General features: G+C 39.0%; 1 protein-coding gene across 2 annotated transcripts in view; it reads right to left on the bottom strand.

Moving 5' to 3' along the window:
* The window catches only part of strbp (spermatid perinuclear RNA binding protein), a 101,528-nt gene that overhangs the window by 19,154 nt on the left and 59,385 nt on the right, over nucleotides 1-22,989 (bottom strand). For both annotated transcript variants that reach the window (XM_080875887.1, XM_080875886.1), the window contains exons 3-5: nucleotides 17,243-17,422; nucleotides 3,263-3,525; nucleotides 1,823-1,991 (exon numbers count right to left, since the gene is read on the bottom strand). In XM_080875887.1, the coding sequence (XP_080732013.1) occupies nucleotides 1,823-1,991; nucleotides 3,263-3,525; nucleotides 17,243-17,245 (435 nt within the window). In that variant the 5' untranslated portion in view covers nucleotides 17,246-17,422. The remainder of the gene's footprint in view (nucleotides 1-1,822; nucleotides 1,992-3,262; nucleotides 3,526-17,242; nucleotides 17,423-22,989) is intronic.

Genomic DNA, 22,989 nt, shown 5'->3' with positions numbered 1-22,989 from the left:
CTGGAAGAGCTGTAAAATCTACTGAAGACACAGATATCAAGTAATATCTGATGAAATCTGGCGAATCTTTTGTATAAGTTTTGCAGACACTGTTTATGTATTTTTCTCAACACCCATTTGTTTCTCTATGTGCACACTGTGCCTCATTCAACCTTCGTTCTGAAGAAATTAATTACAGTTGACCTCGCTGGTCAGCACTATGACATGATGACTTATGCTAATATGTTCATGTCAGCATACGCAGCAGCCACAACCGTTACTTAACACACCTGTACTGTATAGAACAAACTTAAACAAATTAACACGCTTAATATCACCTACAAGACATGCAAAGATCAGTACACACAGAGGCCCAGATGAAGCATATACAGTCATGGGTGATTAAAAATATTGAATAAAGGGATGTCAAATAAAGCTTATGTGTAAGTTAAATAAGGAAGATCTGTATTCGCTTGTTTGCCTGCGTTCCTGAGTGTTCGGGCTGCTAGTCTGTTCTTTACAACAAGTCGAACTCTCACGCTGTCAAACACAATTCTGGCATCATTAATTGAGTCCAATCATTTTCTTGCCTGCCTTCTGTGAACCAGTCAGCCACAGTTATGTGCACTTTAAGTCTCAGTGTACTGTAACGGTTGAAATTACAGTGAATTCAAGTCTTTGTAATAGCCCAAAACAGACCTTACCCTCTTCAGCTAAATTTAAGCTTGAGTTGGCCATGAGTAGCTGACAAGATTAAGCCAGATTAAGTCTAGAAAACAACATTAAAGGAAAATAAGCTACCTAGTTTTTATAAGTGACAAAAACAAGTATATCTGGGTTTATGTCTACATTCCAGTTGCCCTTTAAATGAGCAGTGAGTCACAGAGGGCCCATCTACATCCCATTTGGCTCTGATGGGAAATTCAAAATCGCTGGTCACTGGGCCGTAACATGAGACTATTTCTCACAGGAAACACACACACACACACACACACACACACACACACACACACACACACACACACACACACACACACACACACACACACACACACACACGCTCTTTTTCTCCATCTCCACCTCAAAATGTAATTGTGAGCAGAGAGGTTGTGCTCTGGCACTATTTATTTATTGGGTAATTTCTGCACTTGCCAGCCACGTTGGAAAGTGTTTCCCTACATTTGTTGTTATATTGCTAAATCCTTCCCTTCCAGTCAGAGCCCCTCACCAGGCTGCAGTGATGTATATCCTACAAATGAAATAATTTAAATGGTGTGTAACCCAACTGAAACAACAGATGGTATAAGTCCTAGATTATAAAACAAACAGGGGTCAAAGTCACAGGTTGTAAAAAAGAGATACTTGTCCTTCAGAGAGCTGTATTGTGTGTGTGTTTGTAAGTGTATGTGTGTGTATCTTGTATGTGTGAAAGTCAGGACCTTACTTCTTTGCCATGACTTATTAATGAGGAAATGTGACACTGACATAATGACGAGAGTATTAATCACACATGACTCATACATATTCAAACACCTCTCACCTTCTCACTTGACAATATTGCTGTCACTTGTCTACTTATGCTCACGCTACCACTCATGACACTCTCCTCAACACTCACAAGCACAACACAGTGAGAGCTGGTGAATTCAGGAAGAAAATGTAGAAGCTTATTTAAACGGCTTAATTTCTGACATTGAAGAAGAGTGTGATGTAAATATAGTGCATTCCTGGATTACATTTGTCAGACCGATGTGATTGTGGGTTTAATGCAAAGATTAAAGGTGAACGTGAAAAAACAAGAGAAGCATGCATGCCTCGGTGCATTTGTGTGTGTGTCTCTAACCTCAATCTGTGTGGGTAAATTGTGACAGACAGTGTCCAGCAATGTCTGTGTGGGTTTGTCTCTGCACATCAGCACCAGCTCCAGGTCCATGTCGCCTTTGATCAGGAGTCCTTTGGCCACTAGGCCGATCCTCATCACTCCACACAACAAGCCGCCACCGCTGGACTCCCTGTAAACACATAAATAAATATATAAAGTCTTCTCTTGTATGAGATTTTAAGCTATGTGCATATGAACATTTTAATTCATAACTAGTAAATATCAAAGACAGAATCCATGCTTAGTTCTCAGGGAGTTAAATACGATGAAAGAGAAAAATAACCTTGTTATAAAATTAACCTACAATTTTGTGCGAGACCTGACAAACAGAACTGCACTGAAGGCATGAAGTCGACTCAACGGGAGATCCAAACCTCTTTTTATCAGCGTAATATCTGAATCTCTAACAAACACAAAAGTGTTTGAAAGATTAAAATACTAAAATTCCAATTCACACAGCAAAATAAGATCAGACAAGGCAATTCAAGATATCAATGAAAACTACTGAACCATTAATAAAAAGATTCAAGAAGAAGGAGCCCCCAGTGGAGGCCGTTTCATTTCCTGTTGAGCAACATATGCTCCTTCTACCTCAGAGAAGTGCGTTTAACTTATTTCTTCCTTCTGCATAAAAAAGTATTTAGCATGAACAGTCTCTGTGAGAAGTAAACAACACTAATAAGTGCCAACATTTTTTTGTCAGTGACTCAGTACTCTAGGTTGCAAAAGAAGAATAAACAACAAATCTAAAGTTGTTTATGTGACGTAAGAATGAAGAAATTCAGGCTTCTCAACTGTGCCTTTCTTTTTAAAAATGCAGCTATTTGCCACAGAATTTCCTCAACATGTGGAGAGATAGAACAATCTTATCTTTTCTAAAGTCCCTGGTGGCTCAAAGTAAGTGATGACATCTCTCTAGGAAGTCATTTCCTCTGTACAAAACCTAAACTAAATCCACAACTTGTACACTTGACACTTTAGTGTTTAAAAGAGGAGTGAACTCTCATTTAGGAGGCACCAAATGTGAGAATGCAAATTTCAGAGGATAGAGCAGATAACTGTCCGTAGTAGCATTGGCGTGGATGTCATGTGTCCATGCCTCCTGCATGCTCCATCCAGGCATAGACCCATGTTAACTTTATTTTTAGTAGTGAGACACTTGATTGATTATTATTATGCTGATGTTGTCCGAAGCTCATGTGTCAAAATGTTTTTAGTGAGCTTTAAAGGCATAGGTATATTTACCGAACTGCTGATGTAAAACATTAAACGTCTTTGGTTATGGTTTGTAGATTTGACAAAATAATTATTTTGTGTTTGAGTGACAAAATAATCCATTAACTGAAAAAAACATCAACAAAAATTATGAATTAAAGCCCACTGTGCGTTTCTTCTGCCTACCTGTAGCAATCACTTGAATCCTCAGTTTCTTCGCTGGGCTCAACACCAGGGTCGTCCTCCTCTGTGCTGTCTGCTGGTTGGCTGTCAAACTGGTTGTGGACTTCGCAGCTGCTCTGATCCAGCCAATCAGAGACATGTTTGAGGGCACACTCGACAGTGGATACCAGTGTCTGAACTGCTTCCAGCTCTTGAGAGGAGGGGTAGATGGTGGAGTGTTTCGCCATGACGTGGCGGTCATCGTTACTGAAGGAACGAAAGGACCTCTGAAAGGGAGGATGACAAATAACAGAGAGGTTAAAACGCACAGGAACCACTAACACACGGGCTTGCATACCTGTAAACGAACACGCATAAAAACACCTTCCTTTCCCTGCAGCAAGGACATTCTTTAACAGCAGATTGAGCTTTAATCCATCAAACAAACACTTTGGACTCCCTGCTAAGGACTCACTTTATTCATAATAACAACAAACAACAAAACCCAAAAAAGCCTTTCACACAAAATTAAAATGCAACACAGCTATCCCACAAAGTGTGCGTGCAACTGGCTTTTTTGTCTGCCCAAGTTGCTTTTGTGCTCACAGAACATGTTATCTCTTTTATAGGAAAGAAATCAATTCTAACTTCCGTGACAGCTCCTATTTACTGCCACTAACCCTAGCACATATGCACACGCACACATGGCTATCAGAAATTCATCTCACTGAGTCCATTCCACATGTCACTCAGATATTCTGGCCTTGGGAATTCATGTCAGCTCTTCACATGCTCGATTCTACTTGGTAAGAGGTTTAAGGGGGAACACCACAGCAGAAAGATATCAGGTGCAAGGCTTCAGAAAAGGGTAGCACAGAGGGAGGGTAAATGACAGAATATAGAAGGCACCTACCACCGAAGCCAAGAAGGAAGAGAATAGATAACAACAGAGGAGTGCGAAGGGAGCAGTGCAGAATCTTTAACAAGGATAAATGACAGAAATGCTTGTGCGACCAGAGGCTGAATTCAGAGACAAATTGGCGAGGTAAAGAGAAGAAGGAGAGGAGCAGGTGGAACGGTGCCTTTGTGATTTGTGTCCTGCAGTTAATACCACCCAGATGGGTCCGCGGTGGTTATGTGGATTCATATGAAAACACTCCTCATCCTTTCACAGAGTAGATAGAGGTTTACAAGGCTAACTGTTCAGCGGGGAAAAACTGCAGTGCTAAAGTATTTAAACATCTGAGTGTTATGCATTAGCTATTCTAATTTTGCTCAGCATAATTGTATTGAAAATGTATTACAATCTATTATCAATGCATAAAATTTGCTGCAATACACATAATGTAAAATCTCTGCGGCAGCTGTTTAATTAATAACAGGAATACTCATACAAGAGATAATTAATATCTGTTGTAAGACATTATTTCAGTTCTGTTCTTGAGTGCTTGGATGGTTAGTAGCAACATCACTTCTGTTATAATCTCAATTTCAGCTCTCTTTCACTGTCTGGATTATTTTGTGACCGTACATGAAAATAGAACATCAACTAGAGTCATCACTGTGGCTTTCATCTTGCTTATTTTCTCAACTTTTCTCTTTTACTGCTATGATCATTGGAATTATTTTCGGTTTGTCTATTTTTACTTCCCTCGCTTTGCTTTCTCCTGTTTTAAAAAAAAAATGTAAAAGTTTTAAAAAAGAAGTCAAGATATTGTTTCATGATTGCTTGGATCTTAAGGATGGGGTTCATTTTTAAATGAATATCATATTATTCATTTAAAATATTAATATCATATGAATATCATATTATATTGTTCTGGGGAGCCCGAGGTGCATACGACACATACAGTTCAAAACGAGGGTGCACTGTTAGCCTTTGAAGTCATTTCCATAGCTTAGTACTGCAAAATCAACAGTAAAAAACTCTAAAGGATGTTAGCAGTTTAGTACTGTAATTTGCATGTATTTGTGGGAAAATTCCATGAGATTACATTATTTTTACGGTAACTCACCGTACTCATGGAAACAGCTGTAAAAACAGCAAATGTAACAATTGGTGATGTTACTGAGATTATACTATTACACCATCCGGATTTCTGTTGTTTTCTACTGTAGATCTAAGAGTAATTACTTAAATCCTCATTCAGAGTGTATTACTATAAAATGTGATTCACTGTGAAAGTAGTATAACATATAAACTACAATATACAGCATCATTTTTAACTTAAGGAGTAAGTTGCAGCCACACTAAAATTTAATTCCTTGAGCTGAATGGAACCTCATATATTAATAAATGTATTTGTTTAGTCAAACAATGTGAAACATTAGTAATACTATTAATTAATAGTATACTTGTAAGGTTAGTATTGTGATAGAGTCGAGTATATTTTAATTATACTCTTGTAGACATTATGACATTGTGCTAGTACAATTATGGTGAACAAAAAGTACATCTAAAAGTTAATTTCAAGAATACTGTTACGTACTAAAACGGGAGCCAATATAGTCCCAAGAAGCATTATTAGTATACGTACTAGGTAAGGTATACTTGGGAAATATAATTGAAGTATACTTATTTTTTGTATGGCCAGCAACAAATACTAATGGCTACATTTAGAGTAATGTTTAAAAATGACTTAATTTAGCAGGGTGTTCCTTTTTTTTCTCTTCTTATTCTTTCTGGACCTTCATTTGTTTTGTATAAGGTGGTACTTTTTAAGACACCTCTGCCTAACTACAGTGACCTAACCTAATAATATGCTCTGGTCGTCATTTTACACAAGTTAAGGTGTCACATCCATGAAACCTACACCACTAACCAGCATCAGTTCTACAACTTCACTCTCAAAATTAATAAATCCTGGGACAAGCAGAAACTGTATTTTTAGCGGTGCATTTTGTTGCAGGCCAGACTGCTATGAAATGCACTCTCCTAAAGAAATAATTCCTTTGTAGCACCACTTCGTCTTGGTTCAGAAGAGATGTCCTGATATATGTGATAATGTAACACATTATCACAGTTTAGCGCGTTGGGTTGTGTTTTTAAAGCGATTGTTACGTTTTTAAAGCTTTTTAATGCGACAGGTGCGATAGCCGACACCACACCTTCACCTGACGTACAACGTGACGTATGGCGCACACGTCGGGTATTCACTTTCTAAACAACAATGGGGATAGAAAATATTGCTCGAGGTGGTTAATGCTCCTTTCGCTGGTTGCCAACCACCATTAAATAACAACAAGAAGAAAATATTGATCTGCTTCTCTTAGTTTTGCACGTTTAAGCCGCAATTCAGACTCAAACAAAGCTGCAAAGCAGGAGAACAACATGGCCATCAACTATTCTGTGCCACAGATCCAGTTCGCTGCAGCACAGAGTGATGATGAGATCGTTAACATGTGCAAAAGTAGTCAGAGGTAACTGGATGTTCAATCGGGTTAAATGCAAGGTTGATTGGATTATATCTGAAGATCATATGCTATTCGTGATAACTCTGCTAGACTCCAAATTGCTCGTCCATGCGGGAGTATCTCAAATTTAAATGAAACCACTTAACACTTCTTCCCTAAAACGGACTGACATGGGACACATTAAAGTTGGATCGGAACCAGCTAATCAGTCTGAAGGTAAGTGTTTTTTTCACTTATTCGAGAGAAGTCCGAAATGCGTTCTTATTACTGTTTGTTTTGACTTTTAAGCTACCCTACCAGGATATTTTCATTCAAATGCTAAGACAAAATGTCAATATCTATGAATGTGGAGACTTAAAAGACTAGTTAGGTAATAGTTTATTTATTTATTTAGGATTTATGAGACTTAAAAGAAACTTGGACGTTTGCAACAGGTGAATTGGTGAACTACCGAGGTTGCGCCCAAATGCTTAAAGCTGTTAGCTGGTCAGTGTTTTCAGGTGTGCACTGTTCTCTTGTCGGCACACATTTTCTGTTTATTGAAGCCTTTTGTGAATAATTTTGATCATGTAAAAACTGGGAATTGGTACCTATTCACAATACTCTTATTTTTTGCATATGTCATTCAGGAAAGCTAATTGGTCACTGAACTCTTTGCAACTATGTGTATTTCTAAATTTTGTGGCTTCATTGCACGCAAATTTATATTGTTCAGTTTGCATGTTAAAAGCCTGCCAAGCACCCCAAGGCTGTTTATGCTTGGTAAGAAGTCATTTATGAAATCGAGCTAATTAGACCATATTAAAATTTCTGTTTGGCACAGGAGCTTTTCGTGGACACAGGTATCCAGTCTCTGTTTTGTTAGCTCAAATTTCTGTAATTTCCTTTATAAACCAAGGTTGTTGGACATGTGTCTCAGTGACTCCAGCAAAGTAACAATATCAAATTTCACATTACATATTACTGATCAACATAGTAGTCTAGCTACACCAACAGCAAAAATACTGAAGTCAATACTGTAAAGTTTAACAGCAGCACAAACTATAAACTCCAAAATAACCATACAGTTGATTCATCTCCGGTGATTTAACTGAGCTGACTCTTTGTTAGGTGTGTTTAATAACCCTTTAAGACCTACCATAGAACCAAGTCCGCCAGAGCTTATATTATATTTTTACATGGTGTGGTGCCATTTTTGGGAGCATTTCAAGTTGCTATACATCAATACAACAATTCTAGCCCAGATTTTAATAACATGTATTCATTAAGTACATAGTAATTACATAAATTGCAAAAAAGTGCAATAAACTACAAAAAAAGAGAAAATCGTTTTTGCTTTTTTAACATATATTTCTAGTTAGAGAAATTTAAGAGGCGTATCCCTCAAAACTGTAAATACAAAAAAGTTGCATAAAATAGTTTCCTACCACAGGAAATTTATTTTGAGTGTCTTCATAGTTTTATTTTTGAAATACACCAATTTTTATATACTGCAGGAAAAACGAAAATAAATATTATACTGCAAATTTGCAAAAAAGCAGCACATGCATCAAAATACACTATTTCCAGCAGTGCAATATGAGTCCTAAGCATCCCAGAAAAGACACAGAAAGTCATAAAGTCAAATATAACTTTTAAAAACACCAGTATAGGCCCTGAGGCCCTGATGGTAAAAAAAAACTACATTTCCGCGAAAATGACGCCACTTCCGGTTTCGGGCAGGTAATGGCGGACATGCAAAAGTTCGCGCTGACGTCTATTCCAACGTAGGAAGTGTTCTGAACAGCTGATCGGATCGGCAATGCGTGTTTCTGGAATATTATGTTTTTGTTGCTGCAAGTGCTTTTTATGCAGTTTTTGCAAAGCTTTATGTGGAAGGAAAGCTGATGGCATAAGATGTAAGTACAACTCCTCCGGTTTCATATGCAAAAAAAATTATTGCGCTAGCTTACGTGGTTGCAGAGCTACCGGGATTTAAAAATAGTTACGCAAAACAGAGCGTGCCCGCTCTGACCGGCTCTAAAGGGTTAATGGGCAGAATAATTCCCAATTATGTACAATTATAATATGTTAAAACGGACTTATGTACATAAGACCATTAATAATTAACTGTACATAGCTATTTGCTTTATGACTATCTAGACAGTGTGCAGAAGTGAAGTATTGAAATTATTTTATGTTGCATAATGACAACATGTTGCCCCTATACATTTAAGGACAAAGTTCAATGACGGCCACCTGCTGGATGGTGAGTGCAGAGGGGCGTGTAATTGTTGAGCTGGACAAAGAGAACACCTTTGCTGATGCAATGTCAGTCTTCTTTGGTAATTCTATGTATTGAACCTGGAATACCAGAAGTCAGCGTGTGCGAGGTTTTTTGTAAGGATAAACCCTGAAGAGGGAACAAAATGTACCTCCAAGGTTGGGACAAGCAGAAAGACTGGGACCACTGTGAAGCGAAAGGTTGTTCACATTAACCCTCGTCACTGTCGCCAGTGAGATACCGTAAAAAAGGCTACGGTGCGTTACCATAATTTGTCCAAGAGTATTATACCACACCAGCAAAAAACGGTATCATCCTGCAGAACGGTAAGCTACCGTAACACGGCGTCACGGTATGACGCTGGCAACAGTGACGCCAGTATGTTACCGTAAAGTGGCGATGAAAAGTCTAACAGTGTGCTGTTAGTAAGCTGTAAAGCTGACCTGCTTATCTCCAAGACCCACATTTTCCTTTATTCACTGCACACACATACCCACATCTACTCAAAGAGAACCGCACACCAGAAACAGCACGCAAACACATGCCCAGAAGTGATGAGCTTTTTCAAGTAGCATTCACAGTGTAGCATGAGTGCTACTATCAATCTACTTGAAATCCAAGGACCGCCTTCATGCACACACACACACACACACACACACACACACACACACACACACACACACACACACACACACACACACACACACACACACACACACACACACTCAGTTGTCTTCCTGTCACTTGACAGGACATCACAATGATTGATATTCATTTTCTGTGGACCTATGCTAGCCCGAACCCCAACCAGTACCTTCCCAGCCTTAACCTTAAACCAAGGCTTTTGACACAGCAAGCAACAATTGGAAAACATTTTCTCCTCAAAACAAAAAAACCCTTGAAAGTTGAAAGTTGCCCACAAATTTTTAATAACATTCCATTTAGTGCAATTTACCTTAACACAGATTTCTGTGTATGGTTGTTACCAACTACAGATGGCTGAATATCAATAATAATTTAATCTAACATGAAAGCCAGTGAATGTATCAAACTGATGTGGGGGCAATATCCTGGCACACAAACAAATTACCATCAAAAGACTAAAATATGGAACATATTAGGGAAGCTATGGGGATTCATAACTAAAGATTATTTTAAATAAACAAAACAAAAACAGAGTGATGTACCATACTGTTCAGAAGTTTTCTCTATGTCCTGCCTGATGTTTGCATTTGGATTTGTGAGCTTTTCCCTCAATTTGAAGGTGTTCTTTATTCACTGTAGTCTGTTGACAAATTACATTGGAAGTATGGTTCTTAAATGGATATCATCCTTTCTGTATACTTCTCTCATACATTTTAAAACTAATATTCAAAAAATTGCTATAATATTCTTTAGAATATATTACTGATATTGTCAAAAATGCCACAAACAGGCAGACGGATATTAAACAAATAATATATACACTCTAAATATAGGAAGCAGCTGCAAGAAGGTATATTACAAGAGTATGTGTGTGGAAGCTTATGTCTGACAGGTGTGCTGACCTGTCACAGAAAGAAGAGTTTAATATTCAGAATTATGATATCATATTCTTTGGAATATCTGTCAAAAATGTCATGGACTTATATCATGGGTGCTGTAAAAATGATGCAAAATAATGGTAAAAACACCAGTACTTAGGGTGTTGTCTGGCTCACGTGGTTGAGCAGGTGCCACTAAAGAGGCCCGTGTCTGAGTCCACCCCAGACTGCATGCCATGCTCCCTGCTTTTTTGTCTGCTTTCTGATTAAAAGAAGCCTGATAAACCCCACTAATGTTTCAACTTATTTATAATGTGCTGGTCAACTTCAAAATCAGCATACCTTTTCCTCAAACAATCAAGATTGCTCAGTAGGAAATTGTATATAAACTTTAAACAATTTGAAAAGCACTGCTTATATTTAACAAAACATCCCAACTTTGCTAAGGTGCTTTAATACTAAATAGTCCAATTTGTATTTCAACTGCTGACACTCTTTCAATAGAGCGAGTGAGCTAAAGCCATTAACAGAATGCCGAACCAACACTGCAGCCTTACAGCCTCTGCAGCTCAGTATAACGAATGTCACAAGAACATTTAGCAGGGTTACACACTCCAGTCACAGTGAATTGCTAACAGTCTGGAAAGACAAACTGGTGGAGTAAATTAAGACAGCTTTAAAGAATATACCACCAATAAAAACCATGATATCATATCTTAATTTGGAGTACCGAGGCTTAAACGGCCAGGCTGAATTTTTGAATTCAGTCAGTTTGGTGTGGTTTCAACTGCTGTCTTCTCAGGTTATGGGTATAAGTTATCTAAGTTATCTGTGAGATGGCCCCATTGGTGGGACACAGACAGCCAGGTGACGTAGCAAGACATACCAAAAAAAGGTCTGAGAAGCAGGCTTAGTCAACACAGTACTATAATGTAGAAACAGCTGTTTAACAAACAGAACACATGAACAATTTTTATCAATTAAAATTTCTCTTATTTCTCTGAATTAATTTGTGACCAAATGAAAAAAAATGTAAGAACTGCAGGTTGCAAAAAAATAAAAAGTATTGATTGTCTTTATAAAAAAAATAAAACCAAAACAGTTTTGTTACTTAAGAGAGAATGATTGTACCTGCTGTGAGAGTATTTTTGTGTACCTAAAGTGCAGTGACTACCACATATTGTGTCTTCTCAGAACAGTGTTTAACAGACCGACGGTTGCAAACTTTATGAGCTGTTGCTAATGGAAGCTTCTGCAGCCATAAACCAAATTGCGAGGAGAGTGTCTGTATCTATGTATGTGAGCAAGAACTACTCGACCTGCAAGGGCGGGGGAGTTGTTACCCAGCTGCTCTGATCACCAAGTAAATCAGAGTAGTTAAATAGGGCTCACTGTAAAGAATCAACCCCCTGAGTCAGTGTGTACTGACATGATGTTGTAGACATTTAGTGAGATGATCAGTATGCTGAATGAGTTTAGAGATTTCTCAGTTTCACAGGTGATTTTGGAACGTTTTGATCAATATTCTTTTGCATTGGCAGGTTGATGATGTACCATCAGTCTGTTAGGGATAACCGAGATAAACCTGACTGCTATATAAATTAGAGGTCAATTGGATAGTATGCTTCCCAGTCCTGCGAGCATGTGTGCGTATCACACATGATAATTAAAACACGAGGATCATGATCTCGATATCTGCAACAGCCCCCAGTGTCAAAATCAGTTTGTGTCCAATATCAGCACATAATGTTTTGGTATGCATTTTAATGGCAGTTGGAAAATAAAGTCAGTATATAAACAAAAGCTTACTGGGTATTAGAACGTATTTGTTATTATTATGAATCTCAGGACTGTTCTCGCAGACGTTCAGGTTTAGAGACGTTCGGGTCTCTCTCACTGTTATTGTTAATTGGAACGTGTAATGCAGCTGTTACTAAGCCGTGTCTGCTACTAATGATCTCTGGTGACTGTTTTTGTTTAGGGGTCGTTAACCTCCTAGGACCTGGCATCCACACATGTGGACACCGCATTTTGGGTTATTTAGACCAAAATATTTAATTTTGCTCTACAAGGGCCTGATATCCACTTACGAGGACATTATACTGCTACTGTTCTATTGAAAATTTTAAAAAATATCCTCATATATGGCTCTCATTTTTCTTAGAAACAAGAATCAGGTAAAAAAAAAAATCTGGTAATTCTTTGTTTTTACATTCATCAGGTCCCAATCAGCCCAAATATCAAAGAAAAATTACAAATGCATGCTGTGGAAGGGTCCGTGTCTTAGGAGGTTAATGCCAGACATGATATAGTAAGGGTGTGATGAAAATTGAATCATGTACTATATTAACACAGTTTAAACATAACTTTACCGTTTAACTACAAAGACCATACCACCAGAGCTCTCACATTATGGATGAGAATTGGGAGCTGATTCCTGACAGTCTGTCCCATCAAAGCATGCCTCCAAGCTTATGATGGCATATTTTTGTGGCACAATCCAAAGGAGGAACATCAAATTCACTGGGTGGCACTGGTATAACTACCCAAGCCTATCAAGCATCCAAAATAACTAAGATTGTGAAGTAAACTTTTACCTGGCATTCTTTCCTGAAAACTGAATTAGAAACATGCAGATTTTTAATAGTTAAATCCTAACTGTCTGCAAACCACCAGCACACACCATGCTGTGTATGTGTGTACACATATACCTTCATATGCCATTGTAGCATGAAGCTTTTAGACCACACACTTACCAATTACACTCCATTTCAAGCTCTGGTGAAGCTAACCAGCTGGCAGCCCGATGTTACATAACTGCATTACACAGCATTTACAGCTTAATGTTTACTCTGTTAGCATGCAGATACACCGATGCAAGACAATTTAGTATATGTCACAGCAAAAATCCAACAAATATTTAATACTCGCATCACACTTTAAATTTGGATGAAGTACGCACATGAAACCCACACAATCACATCGAATGCAGTGTGTTTGACACACACACACACACACACACACACACACACACACACACACACACACACACACACACACACACACACACATTACTTTCATTACTTCCATCCATCACCACTCATTCAGTCCCTAATGGTCTGCAATAAAACCATTTGAGTTCAAGGTGTTGCAGCCAGGCACGCACCCTGCCAGTAGCAGCTAATTCACACAAGAGGCATCAGATTCTGATGTCTTTCCTCTCCATTACTGCCAGTCTCTTTTAGGCTCCCCCTGACTTATCCTGTCTCTCTGTAGCCATATGCTATAAATTATGTGACCCAATGCCAAGGACAAGACTTGGTGGAGCAATATTAGTTGCATTGGGAAGGAGATGGGGATACATTTATAGCCAATTTTTTTTTTCAGTGTACTTCATGTGTGTGTTTGCTCACACGGGTGGGGTGGGGTGGGGGTGGGGGGGTGGGGGGGGGGTCTGATGAGATGTGTGCTTTTCCTTTTAATAAGGCATGTGCCTGACATGATATGTGAGTGCTCAGCACACAGAACTAGGTAACGTGAGGAGAGACTATGAGATAAGGGAGAAAAGAGGACCAAACAAAGAAAACAAAAGTGACACATCTGCAGGAGATGGAGGGAGGTCAGAAAATAAGGATTTTAATATTTTCACCAGGCTACAGAGGAAACAAAGGTTTGTATGTACTGTAGCTGACAACACAGGCCACGGTGAAGCTACTCTAAAACCCAGAAAAACAAATCACCACCTATAAATATCTGGGAAAAAACAAATCAGAAGTGGTGCTTGTGAAAATGTCACATGTCTTTAACACCACATGAAACCATGAAGAGTCAAAGGAGATAAAGAGCTGTCACAATAGAGGCCTTGAGTGAAGGGACAAGAAATACTAAAAAAACAAACATCTCGGTGCCTCCTCTGCAACAACTACAGCCTAGGGGAGATTGCATTAAAAATTCAGCCTGTGATTTATCTGCACTCTGCTTGGCACGCTGGCCTGCCACACTCCTCTATTCTGTTTTATTGTTCACTCCCTTTTCCTCGCAGTTTTTCAAATTACGCACACATGGTCACAATAGCAGGGTACATATACATCAAAATATATAAACAAAAATCACACTCCATGCTGCAGCAAAATATCAAATAGGTACTTCATAGCAAGCATCTCAAGAGTTCTGATAAACATGGGATGAAATGGGAAATGGAGATTACTATAAAACCTTATGGCGTGTTAAGCATGCCATTAATATTATCAAATGTGCTTCAGCCAGGATGACATTCATCTAATTTATCTAAAGCCTGGTGTAATCAGTCAAGTTTATTTATCCCCCCAATCCGAAACTACAGTACCCACCCTACTTTGTGATAAAGGATTGGATTCTTTTTTTTAAATCTCTGTCCTTTGCTCCTGGTAATGTGTCAGCATGGCTTATAGGTTTATTGCTTGCCTGTAAAATATAATGACCTGGGTGCTTAAAGCAAACGAACTGACACTGCACTGTTTTGGGGGCACACTTACAAAGTATTAAATAATGGCATATCTGCACATGAAAATATACCAGAATATTGTGTATAAAAAACAAATAACATGAGATTATGTCACTTTGAAAAACATAAAAATCATACAAACTTTAATTTAGTTTCATATGCTTACTATTAAATGTAAAAAAAACAAATGAACAAATAGTGCTTCACATTTCAGATTCGAAAGTGCACTCCCCAGAAATGAAGGAATTAACAAATAACGTACAAGGACACAACTAGGGCCTCAATCCCACACACCTAGAGACTGGTTGGTGACTGGTAACCACCGGTTGCTAGGGAAAAATGAGTATTTATCGACTGGTTACTAGTGTTAGGGTGCCTGGGTCATCGACCCAGTGTTTTGCGGTTTTGGTTCTTTGATTTTGTTCATTTCATTATATTATGGGTTATAGGTTTATTCTTAGTTTAGGTTTTCTATGTGGGTTTTGTTAGAGTTTTAGTGTTCTGGTTTTCTGTCTGTGATCCATAGTTGCTGCCTCCCCTGTCTGCTGTATCCCCGTGTCAGGTCTGCGTGTCTGTGCTATGTTTCCTGTTTTACTTTGAAGGTCCATGTCTTATGCTAATGTGTCTGGTTTTGCTTCCTTTGCCTCGTTTGGCCTGAGTTGCCCCAGCTGTGTTTCCCTCCTGTTTCCCATTCCCTGATTGCTCCCTCTGTGTATTTAAGCCTTTTGTTTCTCTGTGTCCGTGTTGTGCTCTACCCTTATCTACCCTCATTCATACTGCGTGTTCTGGCTGCATGGCTGCGTTTATTCTTTGTATTTTGAAGTTTGTTACTTTGAGTTCGGCATTAAAGCTGTTTTTTTGAGTTTACGTTGTCTCCGGAGAAAGCCACCACCATAAACCAGACCACATACTTTCCATTTCATGCTTTTTTCAACTAGCAATAGCCAGCAGCCTCTTTCAACCTGTTGCCAAGGGAATACACAACCAGTCTCTAGCCCTGTATGAGTGGGACCTAAACATTAAGGTAGACAAATACAGAATAAGGAACCACAAACAAAGTTTTGGGCAGGTGTATTTATCAAATCCAGAAAACTCAGAGGTTGAAGAAGCTGTTTGTGTACTTTCTGTTTTAATAGTGACACCCTTGCCAAGGTCAGTATTTGCTGCATCACCAAAACTCGGGATTAATCACAGTACTGTTTTTGCAACACAAGCATGCACTGGTCGTATTAAGCTTGGTTATTTATGAGCTCAGTCATGTGACCTCTTCTGTAACGTCCAACCTCAGCACCTTCAGTAACATCTTGTTTTCTTTCCATTTCTATCAATCATTCATGATTATCCTCCCTAGCACCTTTTCCCTTTCTTCCTTCTTTATTTCCCTTCTCCCTGCTCTACAAACCACTCTTCCACTTACTTTGTTTTTGTCCTCATTTTTCCTCCATTCTCCTCTTGTTCTAGTTTTTAATAATTCATCTTATGCTCTACTCCCCTCCCCCCTCAGGGGTACAGCTCCCACTGTCACAGGCCAAGACCATTAATCAATCCCTTCTCTCACTTGTGCTCTACCTCTACCTCTCTCAGGCTCTTAACCTTCCTTTTCTACCCCACTTTTTTGCTTGCAACATCCTTTATACTTTTCATGTCTCATGCCCCTGTCCCTGATTTATGTTTTTATGGTCTTATCTGCTTCCACTTGTCATCCTCTCCCTCTTCTATTCTCTTTGATCTGTTCAGCCAACCTCTCCTCCTCCTAAACAACATGCTAGTTCTTCTTATGGCATCTTTTTCCTTGTGTAACATCTCTCTCACTTGTGCCTTTGCTTATGTAAGGAACGAACCTCAAATCTACGCCTCATTCAGCATGTCAGCAAGTGACTGCGCACTGGTGTAATAATGTAGAACAAGTATTATGAAAATATAAAAAAGAACAAATCTGCAAAGTTACAAGAATGTCATCTAGAAAATGCCAAACGATGATTAAACCTTCATTTTTCTCTCTTTCTGTTAATCACCACCCACCTTTTCCTTGACTCTTCTTCATTTTTATAACTTCATTTTCCTCTTCCAATCCCTTCTCCTCTTTTCCCAACAATAATGATTAAGTTCAAATTTTCTACTACACACTCAAAAACTCCTGTCAGTACAATCTATTATGAAGTATCTCTCTATCTCTGACACACACTCTCTGTTGTCATGTCTAGTACAACTTATCTTACATCATACAATCTGAAGAAGTCCTTTCTCTACTGCCGATAATGCACTAGCACAGCCACACACACACACAAGCCTCCAGCACTTACAGACACAGAGTCTATTACCATGCCTGCAGGAGGAGTGGTCACTTGTTTCCTTCCTGCTGACGGTCACTTCTGGAGTTGCTGGGCACGTGGTGGGGTGCAGAAGCAAGGTTACCGGTCAGGATGTTGATGCCACGTTGCTTCCGCTCCTCATGTGCTCTTCTTCTTTAACTCTGGCTGCCACTCTACAATAGGGAAGTTCTGATAGATGGAGAAAAAAGAAGAAGGAGAAAAGGATGAAAGTTTGATCACAAGAGGATGTGTGACAGATGAATTGCAACGCCATTTCTTCTCAGACACAAAATAAAAACAATCAAAAAACAGATTAATTATGACTGCATGCTTACCACACATACTCGCATCTGCAACCTACATCTGTCTAAGCCAGCTGAACTCACTTGCACTCACTCGCTCTCTGTCTCTCACTCACATGTACACAGTCCTGTCAGCAGGGGTGCAAGGTCTGTCCTTGTGTAAAAGATCTGACAGATTGGCTGATTGGCGGAGCTAGGCATGTGGACACAAACACAGGGACACGCACGCACAGGCCTTCATTCATTTTTCATCAGCTGGCTGGAGTCCGAGGGTGGGAGATGTATTACAAACATGTGCTTGTTTTCATACGCTGGTTACACGCATCACACGCTCTCCTTGATTCATACATGTATGCAAACCAGTCGACTCTTCTATAAGATGCTCTTTATTGTCTTTATCTATAAAAAGACATGGCTGCATTGTGTCACTAGATTCAGCGTAGTGCGATATTTGAAACCACTTTATAAGCGGATACGATGCCAAAACTGTGTGAAAAATGACTTTGGGACTTCTGCTTTATCCTAAAGTAGTGAGTTTCAGTTCACTGCAGGTTGAACAACAAAGAGGGAGAAACCTTTTTAAAAAAGAAGAGGTTGACAAAGCTCAGAAGTGGACCTAAAAATGTAAAAATCTATTTCAATTTATACAGTGTTTAGGGCTTGGTGAAGCAGGTTGTTATGTTGCAGAGCATGTCTTCCAAAAACTGTGACAGTAATGATTCTTCTAACCTTATCTCTTCCTGGCTTTTAATACTTTCAGAGAAATAAAAACAGAAGTGACAGTAAAGAAATACTGAAAAGAAAAGACGTAGAGAATCTGCAGAAACTCAGAACACACAAGAACAAACAAATGACAAATGATTCAACAGCTGCTCAATAGCTGTCCTTTATGGTTTTCTAAAGCTTTTATAATCACTTTATGACTATAAAAAGTAAATCAAAGCGACTACTACCTTAGCTCATCTTATGGCTAAATATCCCGTGTTTCTATGAAAACGCAGGCCAGTTTTATCAGCATGGAGCAAGCTGAGGTGAACAGATACACAACGTTCCTATTCACAAAATGAAATGTCAACAGTATCACTAGTGACAGTACACAGGCGCATCTGGCCACACTCAACCCAAAGCAATGACATTTACAGAGCTGTGCATGTCTGAATGTGCTCACACAAACTGGCTGCTCAAAGCCCTGCCAGACTCAGGGGACTCAAGTTCACGCTGGTGCAGGACAGTCCACCTCTATTCCTTCACTACATTTTTTATATGAATACAAAAACAAAAATGCTGCAAACAAGATCTTTGTTATGACTTACACAACAGAGAACAAACAGCACTTGAAAATAAGAAAAATAAAACAGTAAAAAAAATAACGGGTTGCAGCTGCAACCCTCGCAGTTTATCTTCAAATAAAATGCTTACATTTTTTTCCCCAAAATGTTGACAGATGTTAGAATTAAAAGCAATAAAGTAAAGCTGACTTCTGATCTGAGGACTAAAAGTGCAGGAAATCTAAAAAGGCAGCCAACATTAATACTAAACGGGTCTCATCACTAGATTTGGTTTTGATTGAGAAACTCAATCTGAGATATCAGATTTTGCAGGGATATGGAAAACAATGCAGTAAGATACAAACCAAGACAAAATGAAATCAGCTGATATTATCAGTCGATACTGACCTATTATGTATATATGAGAAATGATATCAAGGTCTTCCTATTGCAATATGAAAGCCTTTTTGTTTTTCATTGAGATAGTGTAATAAACAAAATATTCTTGTCGTAATTTGGAAACAGTGTGCAGAGTGTCTTCATTGTTGAAAATACTACTCTGAAGCACATGGAGCAGACAGGCAGACACTAAAGGCACCAAAGGGTTCTAGTTGGGTGAAGTCAGGGGGCAGAGAGCATAAACACACTTGTTATTTTTCAATCCCTCCTGGCTTAGACCTGCTGGGGGATTAAACTGTGGTGATGTTGTAGCCTCTGAGAAAAGTGAGTGAGACCCACGAAGAATGAGAACAAGAGAGGAGAAAAAGAGAAAAGCGTACAAGATGCAGTGAACAGCTTGAGAAAAATGACAGAATTGGAATTGGCCGTGTATAGGAGCATGTAGAACAGAGAGAATGGCTAAAAGGAGGAAAGTGGTAAACTATGGGATAAGTATAAAGTGGTGCAAGATGACAGGGGAATCGGATAAACAACAACTCCAGATATTGAGCTGGCCCCTCAGGCGAACAGACTCCACCAGAAGCAGCAGCTCATTTTCTCTCCAGCTCTCCTTCTCTGAGCCACTGGCCGCTGGCCTAACTATTACCTCCTCAATACACCTGGCAGCAGCTGCAGCAGCAGCAGCGCCTGTGTCTGCACACTTGTGTTTTGCCAGTTAACTTACAGCCAGTGCTAGTCGCTGGAGGGAGCGAGGGAGATGAGTCTTCTTCCAACATGCCTTGGCCACTTAGGACTGTATGCACATGATAATAGAGCACACAAACACAGGAAAATAGAATCACCCTGCCAAGAAGCTTAATAACAAAGTGCCAGTCCCCATTTGATTCTCATTACCAGAACAATTCTGTAATAAACAACCCCATCAGTCCCCTCTCTTTTACTTCTCTCTCATGGCAGTTTCCTTCTCATTTTTCTTTAATTAAAATCAAGTGTACAGTGATGAAAAACACAGTAGGATAAATAATCTAAAATATGATCTAAACCTAATATTAAAGAAGACTGAAAATGCTTGAAAAAGGACTGATTCTTCCCTTTAACAACATGTGGTCTGCTGTGTGCACAACCTCCTCTGTCTTCCACTGGGAGCTAGGGTGTCTAAGTAGACCAGGTTTTCACATGAATGGCTGTGTGCTGCCTGGACAAACTATATCCGCCTGTTTGTTTATAAAGTCTCCTGTGGTGCTGGACTCACACTGACCAATTATTACATTTTTCCTCTGCATCCACCCTCCATCTCTTTTTGTACACCCCTGCCCCCACTTGCTTCATCTTCCCTCTTATTCACACCATGCTGGTGGGTCATTAACACGTGATTGTGTGTTACTCTTCTGAGAAGGGCGGTGGGGTTGGGGACTGGCAGGGGCTTTACCTCATTAATGCTGGCTAGCAGTGGCTCATGGACATTAGCATGTGCACACACAGACATGGATATATCTGCAAATGGCACACACACACACATACACAGGCATACTTGCAGAAATGATCTCAGTTTCATTCCAGTTACTGAATATATTCATCCCAGAAGTTTATGCATAGGGGAAAACACATCTGTAATATGCCCTTCCTTCTCCAAGAGTTTGTGACTACATCCATACAGAGAAGAAAGGAATAATGCAGAGGATAAGAAACAATGGACGAGGACAGACAGAAAAATGAAGGCAAAATAGCAGGGAGATTCGGAATTAGCTGAGATGGCTCTGAGTAGCAATTTACACCTTTCTCATCTGATAACCATCAAATGTGATGAACGGTGGAATAGTCAGACTGAAGGGAGGGAGACGATTGACAAAAGACAGAGTGTGCTAATTAGCGTTGGCAGAGCTAATTTTCACAATGTATTCCCTTTCAGAGTTTAGTTTTTGTTTAGTATTTGCAATCAGATGAGAAGACCTTTAGGGCATTCTCTTCTAATATAAAATATGTCAATATTGTGTCCAATTATATCCAACTTTGATATTTGATATTTCTGGCATTTTTAACAATATTGGTCCAACGAGCTCTACGGGAGGACAACGATCAGCTAATCTGCGATAGGGACAGGATCAATGCAATTTTCAAGCTGTTCTAAAGCGTCATCTAGCTCTGTGACCAAAGACAGATATTTTAAACAGCCAGTGTTTTGGGGACACGCATGTCGTGGTAACTATTCAACATATAGAGAAACCCACACCACTATTTTTACTTCACTCTGCTCTAATTCTTAGAACCCAGCCAAACCAGTTAGTGGGGGTTTTTAGCCATCAATGTCGACCTAAAATGATGTTAACATCAGGCAGATAAGTGGGTCTCTAGTGATTATTTAGGGGAATTTGAATGATCTCCCCCATGGAAATCAGTTAAAGTGGAGCTAATGTGACACTGATGATGGAAACTGAGTGGAACCAGCTGACAATTCTGTCTGATATCTGAGTAGATATTAGCATATATTACAAAACAAACAAATGTTTTGTTGTCAACAAATATTTTGAAATGAGAAAAGTGCATTTTGCTTATGTTGAGAAAGTTGCAGAGAACTCCTAGATTACTGATTCGACATGAAAAACATGCGACTATAAGTAAAGAAGTTGCGGTGCCTTTGCTGCATGTCTTCCTCTGCTGTCTTTCTTGTCCACTTTTTACCTTTAAAAATATAGTTTTTAAATATAATATCAGCATTAGGGAGCGTTGCATTCTTCAAGTAAAGCCCTGGCTCGTCTCTCCGCTTTCATTAAATAAATTTAGAGTTCTGATTGAACGCTGCCGGTGCCAGTGCCAGCTGGGGACGTCCTCAAACGATGAGAGCTATTAGTAAAAAGAAAGTATGCCGACTTTCAATTCCAAGATTTCACATATCAAGGCATGAACAAAAAATCACCTATTTCTTGAAATCAGTTAAATAGAATCTCAAATGTACAACAGATGAAATATTAAACCATGTCAATATTTATTTATCAGAAATAGAAAAGCTGCAGAAGCAGTATATACTGTAGCTAACTATATCCCATGATCCAATAGCTTGTAGAACTACATCTAGCAGCATTAGATGTGAATTAAAATAAAGTAATCATATTTTGTATGACTATATGATTAGGGATGGGAATGTAACGCGTAGTCTATTTAATGTTTTGTGTAATATGTGTAATACATTATTTTTTGAGTAACAACCCCAACACTAATCACAACAAAAAGTTCAGAAATACCTCTAACATGAACAAATAATAGGAATATCTAAGATATACTGCTTAGCGATGTTGGTGACACTCAAAGACGAGCCAGTGAGAACCCAATGAGAATCCATAACAGAACGAATAAGGAATTGAATCATTAAATGATATCAATAATTGGACTGGAATCGCTGAATTCTTATCACTTCCCATCCCTATATATCAGTCTCTCACATTGTTTTAAGTGCATGACTTTAACATTTACCATGTTAACTGAGAACTGTAGAGTCTGAGATGTAGCTCTTAGGTTTTTTTTTTCAATTTCTCTGAGCATCGCATGATCTGACCTTGGGTTGTCTTGAATTTTTTGTTTTTGTAAATAATCTTTGTCACTGTAGAACGGTGGACATCAAACTGTTTGGAAATGATCTCACAACACTTCCCAGATTGATGGGCAGCAACTTTTTAAAAATCACTCCTGATGACCTTTGCCCTTGACACACACCTGAATGCTTCAGACCAGCAAACTGACAAAAAAATCTGCTTTTAAAGAGGTGCTCACACTTGCTGATGATCAATTAATC

The sequence above is a fragment of the Rhamphochromis sp. 'chilingali' genome (genome assembly GCF_963969265.1).
Source record: "Rhamphochromis sp. 'chilingali' genome assembly, chromosome: 2".
Classification (NCBI taxonomy): Eukaryota; Metazoa; Chordata; class Actinopteri; order Cichliformes; family Cichlidae; genus Rhamphochromis; species Rhamphochromis sp. 'chilingali'.
This window is presented reverse-complemented; position numbering and strand designations above follow the sequence as displayed.